The sequence below is a fragment of the Chrysemys picta genome, chromosome 11 (assembly GCF_011386835.1).
Source record: "Chrysemys picta bellii isolate R12L10 chromosome 11, ASM1138683v2, whole genome shotgun sequence".
NCBI classification, from domain to species: Eukaryota; Metazoa; Chordata; order Testudines; family Emydidae; genus Chrysemys; species Chrysemys picta.
Genome location: NC_088801.1, coordinates 55,806,205 through 55,823,544, shown reverse-complemented (window position 1 = coordinate 55,823,544; position 17,340 = coordinate 55,806,205). Strand labels below are relative to the sequence as shown.

Genomic DNA, 17,340 nt, shown 5'->3' with positions numbered 1-17,340 from the left:
TTTCCCTCAAACTCTCTGCCTTTAGTGTCCAGCCCTATCCTGGCACATTCACAGAAGTTAAGTTTGCTGCTCTTTCAAAGAGTCAGTAAACAGCAACTCATTAATTTAACTGGGGTTTGACAAATTATTTTATTTCAATCATAGGTTTATATATTATTAATATAATAATACAATATATTATAACATTATAATACATTCTATTATAATATAATTATATATTATATATTATAGCCTATAATATAAACCCATGTGTTGGTTTATATTAAAAGTAAAACAAGTTTATTAAATAAAAGTCATAGGCTTAAGTGATACCAAAAATAAGGAATAAAGATAGAAAGGGTAACAAGCAAACAAAAGTAAAAATGTTTCTAAAAGTAAAACCAGATTTAACAAACTAGATTCTCTCTTGAACAGATAAGAGATTGTCACCAAGTCTCTTTTCGAGCATGGCTGACCAGACTCTCTGGCCAGTATCCTTCACAGATCTCAACGTTCCTTTGTTTCTTCATTTGAAGGATGCCAAAATTGCTTTCCTTTCTCCTTATATCTTCCCAAAGTTCACTGACCCTGTTTCCGGATGCAGGAAGCCCTCCTGGAGGCTAAGCTTGCTGTGTCCACTAGGGCAGGGGTTCTCAACTTTTTTTTTTCTGAGGCCCCCACCAACATGCTATAAAAACTCCACGGCCCACCTGTGCCATGATAACTGGTTTTCTGCATATAAAAGCCAGGGCCGGCATTAGGGGGTAGCAAGCAGGGCAATTGCCTGGGGCCCCCCATGCCACAGGGGCCCCCCCATGCCACAGGGGCCCCGGTGAAGCTACATTGCTCAGGCTTTGGCTTCAGCCCCAGGTGGTGGGACTCAGAACCCCGGGCTTCACTCCCATGTGATGGGGCTTTGGCTGTCTGCCCAGGGCCCCAGCAAGTCTAACAATGGCCCTTCTTTGCAGCCCCGCAGAAACCTGCTCGGGGGCCCTGGACTCCTGGTTGAGAACCACTGCACTAGGGAGCTGACACCATGTTTATTTTTGCAACCGGTTATGATAATTAAGAGGCTATCTCCCCCACTCACTAGTTGATGGCTTTGTTTACCTTTTATGTAAATGTACCTTCGTTATCTGTGCCTGGCCACCAGGCTGGTCACACAAGCTAATACATATTCCTTTGTCTAAGGTAGACAGTCTTGTGCTTATGCATTGCTTGCCAAACACATTTTAAGAACAGTCTAGTGTATATTTATAACACTTTATGCACACCCCATACGTATATCATGTGAGAATACTAATGATAAGTAAGTTATTCGTTTTCAAATGATATATTACATGCCATCTTTTGGGTATATACCATGGCAGCAGTGTGTTAGGTGTAGTGAGTATGTCACCTGACAAATTGCTGACAGAGTAGTGAACTTCCAGTGGCCCACTGTGTCACAGACCTCTCTCTTACCCAAGATGCTTCCCTCTTTCTTCCCACACCTGACTGCTTAGAATAGTAGAACTTAGAGACCACTGAAGCTTCATGCGAACCCCTTTTTATAAGCTCTGCTGCATAGATGTCCTATTTGCTTACCCTTGGCTTTAAAACTAAGGACTTTGTTATGAAATTAGGATCTGTGTTTTGAAGTAATTTGTTCTTGCTGCTTATTCTCCACTTGAAGTTCTCATCCTTTGTTTGGTAACCTCAGTGACTGGAGTATTTCCAAAGATCATGGTGTGACGGACTGACAGTATCCTGCTATATCCTGACAAACCTTATGGAATTAAGATAAACTTCCCTGAATTAAGTTACACCTTACTAACTGGGCTTGGTGCCTTTGGCGTCCAGTGTATTGAAGAGGCAACTGTTTGTGTTATTGTAGAACTGTTTGTAGCTTTTCTAGGGACTTGACTAATGTAAATGTTAGGAACTTCAAAGGACTTTTGGGGACCTTACATGCAAAGTGGGCTTCCTAAGAAATACCTGCTGGGTGAGGGGAATACACATGACCCACTTTGAATTCATCCTTTTGAAGCTACACTGTGGTGAGAGAAGCCAATTGTCCTGTAATGTACCTGTTCCTGGAAACTCCAGTTCAAAGACTCCTGAACTGTATAAAGAACAGACTAAACATGTCATGAGTATACTTGTTCTGAGCTAACACTGAGCTTTTTACCTCAGGAATAAAATAAGCTTGCATAGGCAGTGCAGTGTGGTACTTTATAACTGTAGTAATTACACATGTTAACATCTGAAGAGAAAGCAAGCAGGTGTGCAGGGCTGGCTCTGGCTTTTTTGCTGCCCTCGCCGCCCCCCGCCCCAAGCGCAGCAGGGGAGGGCGCCAAGCCCGGCCGGGGCTCTCCGCTCTCCCCAACCGGCCAGAACGCCGGGGGGAGGGCGGCGAGCCCAGCCGGGGCCCCGCTCTCCCCGACGGGACGGAGCACCGGAGGGAGGGCGGGGAAGCCCGGCTGGGGCCCCGCTGCGCCGCCCCCTTCCAGGCGCCGCCCCAAGCACATGCTTGGTGGGCTGGTGCCTGGAGCCGGCCCTGCAGGTGTGGTTGGGCAGCCTGCCTCTGCTGGGAATAAGGCAGTGAAGGCAGAGAATTGTGCTGCTTGGAAATACCCTGGTCAGAAGGGAGTGAGAGACCAGTGGTGGATTAGCCACTGTGCCAGCAGGACCCATGCCCAGGCCAATTATGGGGCCCTCAGAAAAATGGACGTCCCCATGCCCCGACCTACTCTGCCTGCCTGGTGCTCCTGCCAGGGAGCAGGGTTGGGGTGCGGGGGCTTGCCCTGCTCCACCCGGTGCTCCTGCCAGGCAGCGGGGTTGGGGTGTGGGGGCTTGCAGACATACCTACACTAGCTTTAATCTAGCTGGCAAGGGTTACATGGTCGTGAGGATATAACACAGGTTTTGGTGTCGGGGAGCCAACCTTGTACAAGCCTGCTGGGGACTTTGGGTACATACTAGTGTTGCTAGCCCAGCTAGCGTCCACACTGCCACACATTCACAGCTATCATTGCTGCGCTAGCTAGATTAAAGTTAGTGTGGATATGCCTACTCCTGCAACAAGCACATCTTCATTTGCAGTGCATTTCCTGTGTCACATGATTGTCTTTAGGAATGCCTATGGATCAGGAGAAGCCTAAAGAATTAACAAGAGAATCACTTTTCTATTTCTCACAAATTTTGTAGACTTTTGCAAAAGCTTTTTAATTTACAAGAAAACATCTTTCAAACTGGCAGATTTGGCAGCTTCTCTTTTTTGTCTCACTTGAAGAAAAAAATAACTCCTGTGTTAACAAAGATTGCACAGAATTTTTGAGTATTGGAGTCCCGTACAAAGATATTAATGATTGCTTCACTGGGAATTTTCTGCATAAAAATTGAATCAATATGTTGTCCTCTTCTCTTTGAACTATCCAAATTCCTCATTGAGGCTCAACTTTAAAACATTCCCTTATATGAAATGGAAAGTATCACCATCCCCTCCCAGTTTTATTGATCTGAGATGTGTGTTCAGCTGTATTCACTATGGTTTTTAATTGTATTGAACTTGATGGTGAATTTGGATCCTGACACTACCAGCACAAGATGAGCGTTTCATTGACAGGTTAGGAAGAGATGTTTTGTTAAGAATAATTGCTGCTGGGGATAGTGGAAACTGGATGAAAGAGCCTATCAATAATGTGAGCTGACTAGCAATTACTAGGACTGGTGATACTTGAATAGTTTTTGGAGAGGGAACTGAGAAACAAAAGTCTGCAACTAGCGTGAGTCATGAGTTGGCTGATGTACTAACAGTAATAAAGAGGAAGAGCAGGAAGAAATAGTTTGTGCACAGAACAGAAATAACCTCTAAAAGCAGAGAACTAGAGTGTATATGCCTACCAAATACTTATATTCATAATAGTGTGTCATCATGAGACTCAAGCTAACAGAAAAAGCACCATTGCCTATAGAGGACTGAACGTGACTGGGATCTGTGGATTTTGTTGTGGTTATAACAAGCACTAGTATTTTGTTTAATCTTTATTAAACTCCATGACTTTTGTTGTTGTTTTCAGTAGAATCTGGATTTGGCCCTCTGTCTTTCTATACAGACATAATGTCTGTAGCCTCACACACAACATTACTTCAATAACTGCCGCTTTTATGGATTAATGTCCAGTGTAAATGTGGACAAATTAATGTTCTTCATCGCACTTTTTTTTTCTTCTTCACTAAAGCTGCAAAACGCACAGTATCATATCCAATTTGCATGGAATTTTGCATGCTTATAGGTGTACTGTGAACTTGGGGAAGAGGCTTTGTCTGTGCTCAGTAGCTTTTATGGGCTTGATCCAAAACCCACGCAAGTCAGTGCAAAGACTCTTATTGACTTGAGTGGGCTTTGGACCAGGCCTTATGTCTGAAAAGTTGGTTTCCTTCCCCAGTTCAGGGCTTCCAGTCTTGCTGCCAATGAAATCAACAGCATAACTTGCATTGCCTTTAATGAGAGCAGAAATGTGTGTGAACTTTAGAATACCAGATTTGGATCTGGTATTTGCTTCTGTTCCAGTTTGAAGTTAATGGCAGACATCCCATTGAGTCCAGAGAGAGGAGGACTTGGCCTCTAGTCAGTCCTAATTGTGTTGTTTAATAGGACTATTTAAATGTTTAGCCTTTTCTAACATGGCTGTTTTATAGGTATCCATTTTGAACATGACTCTCTTTTTTTCCTCACTTAACACCTGAAATGGTTTGGCTCCAGTACCGTATGCAATATTTGTTTCATATCCATTAATTAGTCAATGCTGTAGATAACTGGGGAAACATTTTTGTAATGAGTCTTTTAAAGTGGGGGAGGGCTGGAAGTGAATCTGCTGGTAAAAAATATCCTGGAAAACTGAATTGATACCAATGTGGGGGTGATGGTTGTTTTTATCTAATATTTCCCCCCCCCCCGCCCTTGTGCTTTTCTTGTGATGAAATATCATGCAGAACAGTCAAAATGGCATTTGAGCTTCCATTCCTGTAGAACATTTAGGCAGATAAAGAAAGTTCCTCCCCCTGCTGCTGTGTGTGTTTTTTTTTTTTTTAAACCCACATGGCTGTATTGTCACAGTGGTCAATTGTAATGCTATTTGGATAGCATATAATGTAGTACAAATCCCCAAGGCTTGAGAGACTTATCTTTAACATTTCCAATGGGACTGCACAAATCAAGCTGTTCTCTATGATCCCTTCTCTGCCCTTCCTTCCCCCTCCCCTCCCCTTTTGAAATGTCAGAAATTTTTCATTCCCTCCAAGCCATAGCAGGGAAGAACAAAGAGACACCAGCAATGACTGGGTCTCAGTCACAGTATGTGGGCCATGTTCTGAGATTATCTCCCTGTGGACTTAAAGTTGCTGCAAGATAGGGTGAGGAGACAGCAAGTGTGAAAAATCAGGACAGGGGGTGGGGGGTAATAGGACCCTATATAAGAAAAAGACCCCAAAATCAGGACTGTCCCTATAAAATCGGGACATCTGTTCAGCCTACTGCAAGATGAAATCTTTTTCAAAGGTTTCTAAGTATCCTCGAACAGTTTCTGTGACCAATATTTAATTGAGCTGAATCTTCTTGAGGAGATTTTAATACTGCTTTGTTTACTTAAAGTGCAACTGTAACTTATTTATATAGTATCATCAGCATTTGTTCCTTTATCAAATAAATCTAAGATATTTTCTTCATTTGGGGGGAAAATCCAGGTCTTGCTGCCTGAGTGAGATAGAAATTGAGTAACAGCTTCAGGATCTGATTGTTGGGTTTTCAGATTTTGTTAGGACAATGATTTTATAAGCATGGTATGTAATCATGGAAATATTGATATTTTGACCAAGCTCTATAGAAAACAGACCTTTTAGCTAGGAAAGTAACTGTAAATAAGAGGTAGATTTGAAGGGTAAGGAAGAGCTTTAAAAACAGATTAGTCTGATCTCATGAAGGTTAAATAAATATGAGGAGTCTATTTCTTCATTAGTGTGAGCCCCTAGCTCTCAGTTATCTAGGAATTGATTTTTAGATGTACACAACCTGTGCGATTTACTTGTTGAATAATTTTCAACCATTTCGCACCCGAATGTGGCACAATTAAAGAAGTGGAGATATAAGCAATCATCATGGCAGGATGATTATAATCTGTTTTTTATTATTAACATTGTAGCTTTTGGCTTAAGTGGTGTGTGTGTAGGTTTATGATAATCTGAGATGAGATTGTTTCATAAATCAGAAACTATGAAGAAAGACAAATTAGCAAAAGTTCAATTTTTCTTCCATTTTTGTGTTTGTTTGCTTGCAGCTGTTGCATAGCATAGAGGGAGATGAGGGGATGCTGACTGTCTCTAGAGGATTTGGAGTTAGTGGAGAACAGGGGTGGGTGTGGGTTTGCATATATGAGTGAGGCTTTAAGGATATTGAGAAATTAAGAGGACAGTTACAGCCAAAGTGGCAATGGCTATTAATTAATAAAGAATTCCTCTCCCCATAAAGTCTTCAGGACATAGCAGGCCCACCACAATGGTTTCTATTGCTCTGTCCTGCTGATGACCATTTTATCTCTTTTGACATTCTAAACCTAACACTCTTTTGCTGACTTCTGTTTGGGAGAGCAAGTGAAAAGCTCTTTTGAAAGCTCCTCACTCTTTAGAAAGCAAATGGTTGGGTCCCTCTTGAAGACAGAAGGCCAAATGTAAATTGGCATCAAACCATTTATGTCAAAGTAGCTAAACTGATTTACACCATCGGAGGGTCATATATACTGTCTATATATATGCATAGCCCTGCATCTATATTTGGGCATAACACTGTCAGAGTTACTTCTGCCCATAAAGCCGACAACCATGGGCGTATCCTGGGTTTATTCTAGGTAACTCCTGGCTTAGTTCATACTATAGTTGTCCGCACTCTGGATCTTGTTTTCTGGGGTGGGATTGGAGGTGAGTAGGGTTTGTGATTACAGTAGTAGCACCGATGGCCCCCATCAGGATCAGCATTGTGCACTCAATATAGTCTTCCTTATCAAGAGGCCAGTAGAGTAGTCCTGATTTATTTGTATTCTTGTAATTTGGGATTTATATCCATAGAGATTTTTACTGTGTGGTCTTCACTTCATTCAGAAGTTGTATCTTCTTGGATTCTGTGGACTCTTTTAGGCATAGTGTTGTTCTTAGATCTTTGTCCTTCCTATATAATAAATATATTATGAAAAAGGGTTGCAAGCTAAAATACTGATGAGCTACAGAGTATAGAAATAGATGGACAATGAAGCACCCAATGCTGGAAACATGCAGCGAGAATAATTTTTTATCAAATGCCCCATGTTTATTATTTATTGATTTGGTGCCATCATTGTGCTCAAATGCTATACAGTACACAAAATTTAAAGACATTTCATGTCCCAAGGAATTTGGAGAATTCCAGAAGCACTTAAGAGATTAGGAAGCCAGTAAGACTTGGTTTCCTGAAACCCATGTGTGCTTTTGAAAATCTTCCCTTTATAATCCTAAAGATAATGTATAATTTAGTCCTGCACATATTTCATTTAAGCTTGGGGGAAAGTCTGTTATCACCAGAACTGATGAATAAATCAAATTTTTCCCTACATTATTTTTTTGGTCATCCTCGTTTTTAACACAGCAAAATACTGCCAGATTTTAACCAGTCTGCGGCATGTTATCTCTGTCTCCATTTGATTCATTTAACTCCAAAGCACTGTTTGTTAATTGTTCAGGTAATTTGGAGATGTGATCTCCAGACACATTTTAAAATGAGATACAGAAATTGGGGTAAATGGTCAGTTTGAAGTAATTAATACGAAGAAAAGACACTTGGCAAATTGCATCCATTTGTTTTGCTCTTTACCTTTTTAGAAGTGACCTAAAATTTAAAAAGTTGTGAGTTATTTTCAGTGACTTGGCTCATAAGTTTGCCACAACATAGCTTTGTCACTGAGGTTTTCTGGGTAGAAGAATTGCAGGATTCCAGGAATTGCAGGAAATAACCTCTGTTTCACCTGGAAATATTAGCCATCCCTAGGGCAAAAGATTGCCTATTTAAAGAAAAATTGAAAGCAGCCAAGATCTGGAGCCAAACTGACAGCCAGGAATAGAACAGGGATCAGAGAAGAGATTATTGTATTTGTACTGTCGACAGTGGCACTGCAAAAAATGTGTGAACACAAATATTAGGCTTCATCTTGCATTCTTTGAACATTGCAGAATCAGTCCCGTAGTCTTTACTGAGCATTGTGAAGACTTGAATAGATTAATTTGTTTTGTATTAAAATGTCACCTGTCTCACTGCATTGTCTGTATGACTGCTTTTACCTTCTACTTTTTGTTTTGCTGCATAGTTTTTTTGTTCTCTTTTGCTTGAAATGCCTTTTGAATAATGTGTTTTTTTAAATAATTTTTTGTAGAGTGTTCTACATCAACTTGATGTATAATGTATTATGGAACTTAATGGGATAATGAAACTGGAGGAAGCAAAGATTTGTTTGTGTCAATATAGAGTAAGAACAGTACAGGATAGTTAGTTTTCTGTGGTGAATGGGGCTGGGACACCACCCCACATGTTGTTTTGTAGTTCTGCTGATTAACCCTTTCTTCCCCTCATAGAACTTTGGCCTGGAGAGTACTTTCTAATGCAGTCACTCTTCTGCCTCTCTCAGGACCAAGCAGAGTAGCATGTCCCATCACAATGAGTGCACATATGTTGTGCAGGGAAATTTGGGGGAGGGGAGAATCTCTATAAGAGAGATCATCCTGGCTATTACAGCAAGACAAATTGAAAAAAATCTTAAGTCTAATGGTAAAACTGAGTTAATTTTTTTTGAAAAGTAGCTTTATTAAGAAATAAAACGATCATTAACACATGCAGCACAAATGGACAAGTCCTGTATTTTCTGCAAACTCCCAACTCCCGTTGACTTCAAGCATCCCCTATCCCAGCCCAAAGGATGTCACGTAGAACGCTATTTACAAATATTATGTACTGTCTTTTCAAGTTGTAAGGGGAGAGTCCTGATTTTTTTCTGGTGATTTGATTTAGTATGCATCCTGTAACGGGGACACTTGTCTCTCGTGAGTGTCTCCTGTTGGCTGGCTGTAATGTGGCAATCTTTTCTCCTGGTGCCCCCTGTAGATTTGACCTTGTTTAGTAGGTCTTCAGTGGCCCACTGCGAAGAGGGGAGCAGCTTTCAGAACCAGGTCCAGCAGGGCCCCTAGGGATACAGGGCACTCTTCAGCTGATGTAGTGGCCTCGTGTGACCCCCCGGCCTCCTTCCCCCTCCTCCATGTGAGCTGGTGTAAAGGAAGTCCCACGATAACCGGCCTGGCCCCACCAGGTCCACCTCAGGACACAGGGTCCTTTTTGGTCACTGTAGCAGCACCACATGACCCCAAGGGTGGGGGGCAGTTGCAGGCCCGACCTGGACTGCACTGCCTTGGGACCCAGAGGCGCCATCAGCTTCCCCATGTGGCCCCCAGCCTCCTCTTCTCAAGCAAGGTGTGGGGGTCAGCATGGAATCCCTCCATGGGGCGCTCCTGCTCCACTACAACAGGTTACGCCACCTGAGGATCTTGCCTCTAGAGTTGCTTCTGTATACTACTCAGATACTCACTATGGTCTCAATTCAGTAAGGTGCTTTACTCACATGCTTAAAATGAGGTTCATGACTGCCCTATTGAAGTAAAGTTAGGTATATGTTTTAGTAGTTTGCTAAATAAAGTTCTGCATACACAAGAAAAGTCCAAGGGAACTTTGTGCTCCTGAATCTGTATTCAGATATATTTTTCACTGCTTCAGTTTCTCCTCAACAGAGCTAATCTATCCCTAGGGGAAGTGCTTCTCTAATGTTGGAGAGCAGAACATTACAGTTGGGGAACATCTCTCATCCACATGATTCTTTGAGTAAATGATGCACCTAAAGTCCCACAGTAAGAAAACTTATTGACACATTTCATAATCACAAATGTAATAGCTATTATAGAAGAACAATAAAACAAAAGTTTTATGTTGGCTGCTGGTTTGGATTTCTAAGAGAAAATGTTGGACACATCCTAAATGACCTCTTCTCTGGAATCTGACACCACTTAAAATCCAGATCAATAAAGCAAGTGTACACATTTTAAAAATCTGGAATAGAAAAAACATAAATGACATATGCACTCTATTTCCAGTTCCATAGTTTACTATGCATTTTTTGACATTCATATTCTAATTTTTTTCGTATTAGAATTTTTGCTGCTTTTGGAATTGGAGGAATTTTCAGTCAAAATATTTTCTATAAATAAATAAATATTTTAACTGTTCTGTCAATAGAATATCACATTAAATCTGTTAGTCTCATTACTTACAAAATCACACTCTACATTTTAAAAAACCTAGGAAATTCCACCTTGCCCCCGCCCAAAAAAATAAAACAATCATTGGTACAGTTAGTCATCCATGTGTAAACAGCATTGACTGAAAATCAAGGAAATCAAAATATTTCAGGCATATTTTTCCAAAAATAGGCATATCTTATGAAGATGCTATCTTCTCCATGAACTCACACACACATCTTAGAGTGTCTTTTGCAACCCTAAACCTTTATCTCCTCTATTGTGCACTTCAGAAACAATATCCATTAGTCAGTGGATGCATAGGAGTAACTGAAGGTAGCTACTGACCCATAAGCCTTACAATCATTTTTTACGAAATTATGGATGATCTCTTCTCTCTCTCTCTCTCTCTCTCTCACACACACACACACACACACACACACACACACACACACACACACACACACACACACACACACACACATAGTTACAATTACTAGTAATAGTGTCATTGTAATTTATTTATAACAAGTGAATCCCTTCCACAGTAAAGGCAGCAAATGAGACTATTGTAACTATCAAGGCATTATTCTTCTGTCCATCATGGGGAAAGATTTTGCTTCTTTCTTGTTGCCCCGAGCCACTGATAGCTTGAGGAATAAGAGCAGACCACAAGCTGGCTTCACTCCTGGATGTTTCACAGCAGAGCAGATCTTCATCTGTGCACCAGTTTATCGAGAAGGCACGAGAATTGCCCTGTTCACATTGCATTTGTGGATATCAAGGCCTCCTTTGACTCTGTTGACAGGGAATCGCTTTAACTGATCTTGAAACTCACAGGCCTCCCTGGCAAGCTCTGTAGAATGTTCCATCTTCTATATGATGGCTCCTCAAGCTGTGTTCTTGGAAAAGGGAAAAGAACCTCCTTGTTCCAGATTAGGTTGGGCCTTTGACAAGGATGTGTTGCTACCCCAGAACATTTCAGTGCTGTCATAGACTATGTGCTTGACTAGACATTAAGTGAATGCAGTTTAGAAATACGCCATGATGATCAGAACCTCACCAATGTAGATTTTGCCAACGACATAGTGCTAATTTTCAAATCAATGAATGAGCTAGTCATGACACGTAAAGCCCTGAAAAGATCTGTGTCAATAGTCGACCTGAAAATTAATTAGGGTAAAAACGAAGTTCTTCCAGTCTATGATTTTGAACATATTGCAGACTCTAGTATTTTAGTGGGCGACCAGCCAGTTGAGATTGTCGGTGATTTCACCTGCCTCAGCTCCATTGTCGATAACATGGGCAGCATTGAGAGAGAGCTTGAGGAGAACTTGAAGCCTGCACTGCAAAAGCGTCATCAGTAGTGGGGAACCTAATTAAGAATGTCTTTCACAAACTGAACACCTGATAAGTAGAGAGATGAAGTGGAAGGATAATAATGCTTCGGTGTTCAGCATTTCTTAAAGTGTAGTATCCATAACTGGATATATGTACCATATATACTTGTTCATAAGCTGAATATTTTTGGTAAAAAAGTGACGCATCAAAGAGCAGTGGTCGGCTTATAAATGGGTCTACACCAAAATTTGATGATTTTAAACTCTATGGAATCATGGAATTGAATATCTAATACAGGGATCGGCAACCTTTGGCACGTGGCCTGCCAGGGTAAGCACCTTGGCAGGCCGGGCCGGTTTGTTTACTTGCTGTGTCCGCAGGTTCAGCCGATCACGGCTTCCACTAGCCGTGGTTCGCCGCTCCAGGCCAATGAGGGAGGCAGGAAGCGGCGGCCAGCAGATCCCTCATCCCACGCCACTTCCCGCCAAAGTTTTCCAACCCCTGAAATATAGGGTCGGCTTATGAAAGGGTCATACAGTTTTTGCTATTTTTACCTATCCATTTTGGGTGGGTGGCTTATAAACGAACAGGCTAGTGAACAAGTATATACAGTATATGTTATTTAATTTTATCCTCAAAATACCAGGAGAGAGGAACAATTTCCACCTCAACCTTCCACTTAACTAACCCTTTTCTCTTCTCCATTTTCCTTCATCCTATCCCACATTCCCTCCTTACATCTGCTGTATCCATCCAGTCCCCAAATTCCCTGGCCTCTTCTCCAGATTAGTCTCTCTTAAAGGGACACAGTCAACTTAAAAATCATGTCTGTCAGAATTTTTTTACCTGCTTTTGTTACAAGTAAGAACTGAGAGGACAGTGTTTCTTCCATCCTCTTTCAATGATAATCTTCCCCGTTCCTTTAGTTTGTTGACATTGTGCAGTATACAGCATTTTGTGCATAGTCACTTAGGTCCGTGTCCTACAAAGACTAACTCTGTCTAACTTTGTGTTCTTGAGTAGTCTCTTTGAAGTCAATTTGCTTTACAAATGTGCTTAACCCTTTACAGGAATAGGGGGTCTTAGTCATTTCCCCCTACTGCTTATGTGGGCTTTTCATACACCAAGGGGGAGAGAAAAATATTAAAAAAAAGGCAAAATGTGATTGTAAAACTGCAAACATTGGCACAGGATCTGTAGTCTGGTATCTGAAACAATTATTTTTTAAATTGAGTAGATTTCGAAGTTGATTGTGTCCTGTCAGTTTACTTGACAGCTCAGATACAATAGTGCTGTGGGCCTAATACAAACCTAGAGAGAGAGAGAGTGAAGTAGTCAACATTCTGATTAACTGGCAGTGATGTCATCTTTCCTGTCAACAACACTTAAGAAATGGGTGTGCCAGATTTTTCCTTCTTTCTGCCTTATTATATATTTGTACATTCCACTTCCTAATTTCAAGCAGTGAGACAATTATTTCACTTCTGGGATAGTTAAACTGTGCTTATTGGCTTTTTCTTTAGTAAACTAACCTGAGATGCATAATAATCATGGAGAAATACACTGCTGTTCATTTATTTTCTGCTTAAATATGTCTATAGAGTGATTGTCATTAAAACTTTGCCATATGCTGACAGCTAGAGCTAAGTAGTGTCTAAGGGAAAACTGGTAACTTCATACTTAGACTAGGAAACAACTATGCTGACTGTGTGGTATCTGTTGGCAAAAGCTGCCATTTTAATGGGGACCCCGCTCTGTACCCTTCCGTGTTCATGCATACAAATATACCTGGTGCAAGCTAATAACCCTTGCTTATAAGATTTTCATGTTGATTTGAGGCTGACAAAGGATTGAATGCATAATGTCTGTGCATTGTATTGGTAAATGTTAGAAGGAATAATATGTTGTCTTTAAAAGAACAAAAACCAAACCTTTAATGATTGTTTTCTATTCTCAGCCACCACTGGTCCAAGCAATTTTCAGCGGTGATCCAGAGGAGATACGGATGTTGATCTACAAAACTGAGGATGTTAATGCTCTGGTAAGTGACTGTGTGTGTATGTACTGTGCTTATGAACTGTCATAACTTCAATATGAATTATTCCATAAGTATAAAAAAAAATCTAACAAAATGGAAAATATTTGGTAGCTAGAGATTCATGGTTTAAATAGATTCCTAATTATTACTGGAACAAATAATTATCTACCGCACAGAGTAGTAATTCCCTACATGTACCATAATTACTTCAAATGTGCAAGTCAGTCAGGGACAGTAAGTTTTGTCCAAATCCCTATTGTTGTGAACTAAAACAGCTGAAACTAGTATATCTTGAATCTCTGTAGAATTTCTCACTAATGAGCCCTTGCAGATTTGGGACTGACCTTCATTCAGGATTTGAATATATTTAACGTCTAAGTTAATTTCAATACAGCTATCTCAAACAACAGGATTAAGGAAGCTGCAGCTTGGCCAGTGATATACACACAGAGGAATTATTGCAGGATGGATTGGCTTATGTCTAGCTTAGACAATGGTAAACAGCTGTAAACAAGCAGAGGTTAAGTATTTAACAGGGGAAAATCTCAAAACTGAGCCTGTTCTTCTTTAGGAACTTGTTTGTTTTTTGTCTTACACTTTTCCCCGTTGTATTAAATTACATTAGAACTTTAAAATGAGCAGTTTTTGCTGACATCTTGAGTACAGTTGGTAAGCTCTGGAGCTGGTTAGACTGTGAAGCTGAGACAGCACAGAGATTTGCAGGCTGTCAACTTGGTCTTTTAAGTTAAACATCCTTTCCCTGTGTCTTTTCCAGACCAAAAAAATCACCATTATTTTATTCCGAGCTAGTTCCAGTGGTTTGTCTGGTTTGTTTACAACATAGGAGCTCTTGGTTGGAACTACAGCTCCTGTGGCCATTGTGGGCCAAAAATCTGGTTGAAAGAGGTAGACTTAGAGGTTTGTCTTACAGCTGTAGCAGTGATTCCCCAGCTTTAGTTAAACAGCTCCATCCAACTCCCAGTGATATCAGCAGAAAGAGTTGCCATTGACTTAAATGGGAGCCAGATCAGGCTCATATAGAGAGATGAAAGGAGAGATTGAGGTGAAGCTGATGATGTCTTTTTGTAAGTACTGTATCAGTTCTTGTGTCCTGTCCTGAAATAAGATTCTAAAGATGCTAATTGTAAAATATTGTCTCCTTTATATCCCCTCTATTTTTGTTTTCTCCAATGATAACAATGGAATTTTGACATACTTGCAAGGTGAGTAATCTGTTCTTTATACTGCAATTAGTTTGTCAAAAATAGCTCTTGTTGTGCAGATCCATATGGTTACATGCTTTTAAGTTCTACCCATAAAATGTTTTCATGTCCCCTTCAGCCCAAGGTTGCTGGGTATTGTTGCTATGGAGATGTACTCAATTCCCAGGTAAAATATTAAGTGGGTAGCATATGTTTTCTATGAGGAGACCATGGCTTTTAATGGAAAAAAGATAGTTGATGTGAACATTTTTATGCAGAATTCTGTTCAGTATAATGAAAGCTCTTGCAAGACTGTGTTAACCCACCAGCTTGCTGCCTGTATATAAGAAATGGAATGTTCTTTGCAGTAATTACAAAAATATTTTCCAGGATATATTCAGAAATATAAATTTAAAGTAGTAATTTCAGATAAATACCAAACACTGGAAATGTCACTAAAAGAATGGGTAGAAGACACCACATCTCCCATCTGCTGTGAGCTGGCTAGTCACGGTAGTTGTATATGCGAATTATCTTCAGTCTGTTTCTAATTCCTTCCATGTAAGTGTTTCAGAAATGCTTGGCTATTTCTAGCCATGTGACAGGAAGCTTTGGCACTGTTTGTTAGTGATGGGTTTTTCCCCCGATCATTTTTGGTTAATAGTAAAAATATTGAAAGAGTTAAAATGTAAATACAAAGTAAAAATATGATTTGACTGCTCTCACAGTGAGCTTTAAGAATTTCTAAAGTCATATGTGATGTTTCAGAGCCCACAGCAGAAGAGCTATTAGCATGGCAGAACAAAATGGGACATGGGAAACTATGAAAAATCAGTGATACCTAACAATAGTAAACTGTCAAAGCAGCATGAGAGTTGTCCTTATCTAAGGAAATAGAATATTAACCTTGGGAAAAGACTTCAGGGCAAATCATAAATTAGAAGAACAAATTATGTAACCTAGCAATATAAACAATATCTTTCCTAGCCTGGAAGTGTGTGTTTAAAAAATAAAAGACTCTGAGGTCTAGATGATACTTCTGTAATTGGGACTTTTATTTTGTAACCAAGAAAAAGTTGTAACTGTTTGGCTTAGAACGGCTTGTTTGTTTTTAGTTCATTTTGCCAAGATAGAGGTCAGAGTGACCGCTCTGTGTTTCTCACTGGTCGTCATGGGGAACAAGATGCTGCTTTTAAATTTTGATGGCAATGATCCTTTTTATCTAGCGGGCAGTAGTTGCTTCTTATCACTAAACATTTGACTGTTTTTACCCAGAGGTGGGTCTGCAGGCAATTTTCACTAGCCTACAGCTCAGGGAATAGGGATTTTGATTGGAATCCCTGTGTCTTAGGCTAGGTCTACACTACCCGCCTGAATCGGTGGGTAGAAATCGATCTCTCAGGGATCGAATTATCGTGTCTCGTTGGGACGCGACAATCGATCCCCGAATCGACGCTCTTACTCCACCAGCAGAGGTGGGAGTAAGCGCCGTCGACGGGGAGCCGCGGAGGTTGATTTTGCCGCCGTCCTCATAGCGGGGTAAGTCGGCTCCGATAGGTCGAATTCAGCTGCGCTATTCGCGTAGCTGAATTTGCATATATTAAATCGACCCCCCCCGTAGTGAAGACCTGCCCTTAGTTTTATAAACCAACGGTATTATGAAACCACTGATCTAGCTGCAGGCAGGTATTTTTAATACTTACCCTTTATACATGGAAATATAAATGTAATTTTGTTTGTTTTTTAATTTGGAGAAGGAGGTGGGGACAGCTTTGACATTTTTTTTTCTTTCATTCTCTCTTCCCTAAAAGCTTTTTGACCCTCTCTCTAGTGATGGCCCTGTACACAGTGTGAACCAGTGGTGGGCATTTGAAACCTAGGCGGTTGTTTAGGGCTTCCCTCATCCAGGATTCTAGCCCACCAGGCAGAAGAGCAGGTCAATTTTTTTCAGAGAAAAACGGCTTTTCAAGTGAAACAAATTAACTTATGGAAAATTTTCATCTAGCTTTAAATCTTCCACTTCAAAAAGATAAAGAACAAAAAGTGTGTGGTTTTTGAAAACTGAAAAACTTCTTTGTTTTTCCCTCTTCCCCTTTTTCTTTTTTCCTTTTTTTCTTTATGCCAGGGAGAGAGAGAGAGAGAGAGAGAGAGTGTGTGTGTCTAGGAGGGGAATAAACCAAAATTGTGTTTTGTTTTAATTTTTGTTGAAAAAGGTGACAAATTCTGAAGAAAATTCTTCCAGAAGTTATATCATGTTTGAACTTGTTAATGGAAAATATATAGCATTTTTCACCAGCTCTACCAGTCAAAGCACCATCTGCATGTACTATTTATTTAAACTCCTAAGCCCCTTTGCTGGGATGTTACAGTTAATCTATGTAGGGATTTATTAATAACTTGGGTTGGGATTTTCAAAGGTGCATAAGGGAAGTAGTTGCT

At 40.4% G+C, this 17,340-nt stretch overlaps 1 protein-coding gene across 17 annotated transcripts in view; it reads left to right on the top strand.

Annotated features, from left to right (window-relative positions):
- The window catches only part of ANKRD44 (ankyrin repeat domain 44), a 213,070-nt gene that overhangs the window by 77,186 nt on the left and 118,544 nt on the right, over positions 1–17,340 (top strand). For 16 of the 17 annotated variants that reach the window (XM_042851682.2, XM_005294288.5, XM_005294289.4 and 13 more), the window contains exon 2: positions 13,619–13,702. In XM_042851682.2, coding sequence (XP_042707616.1) covers positions 13,619–13,702 — 84 coding nt within the window. Of the gene's footprint in view, positions 1–13,618; positions 13,703–14,846; positions 14,923–17,340 lie in introns of those variants that run through there. The other variant, XM_042851684.2, reaches the window with a different exon arrangement.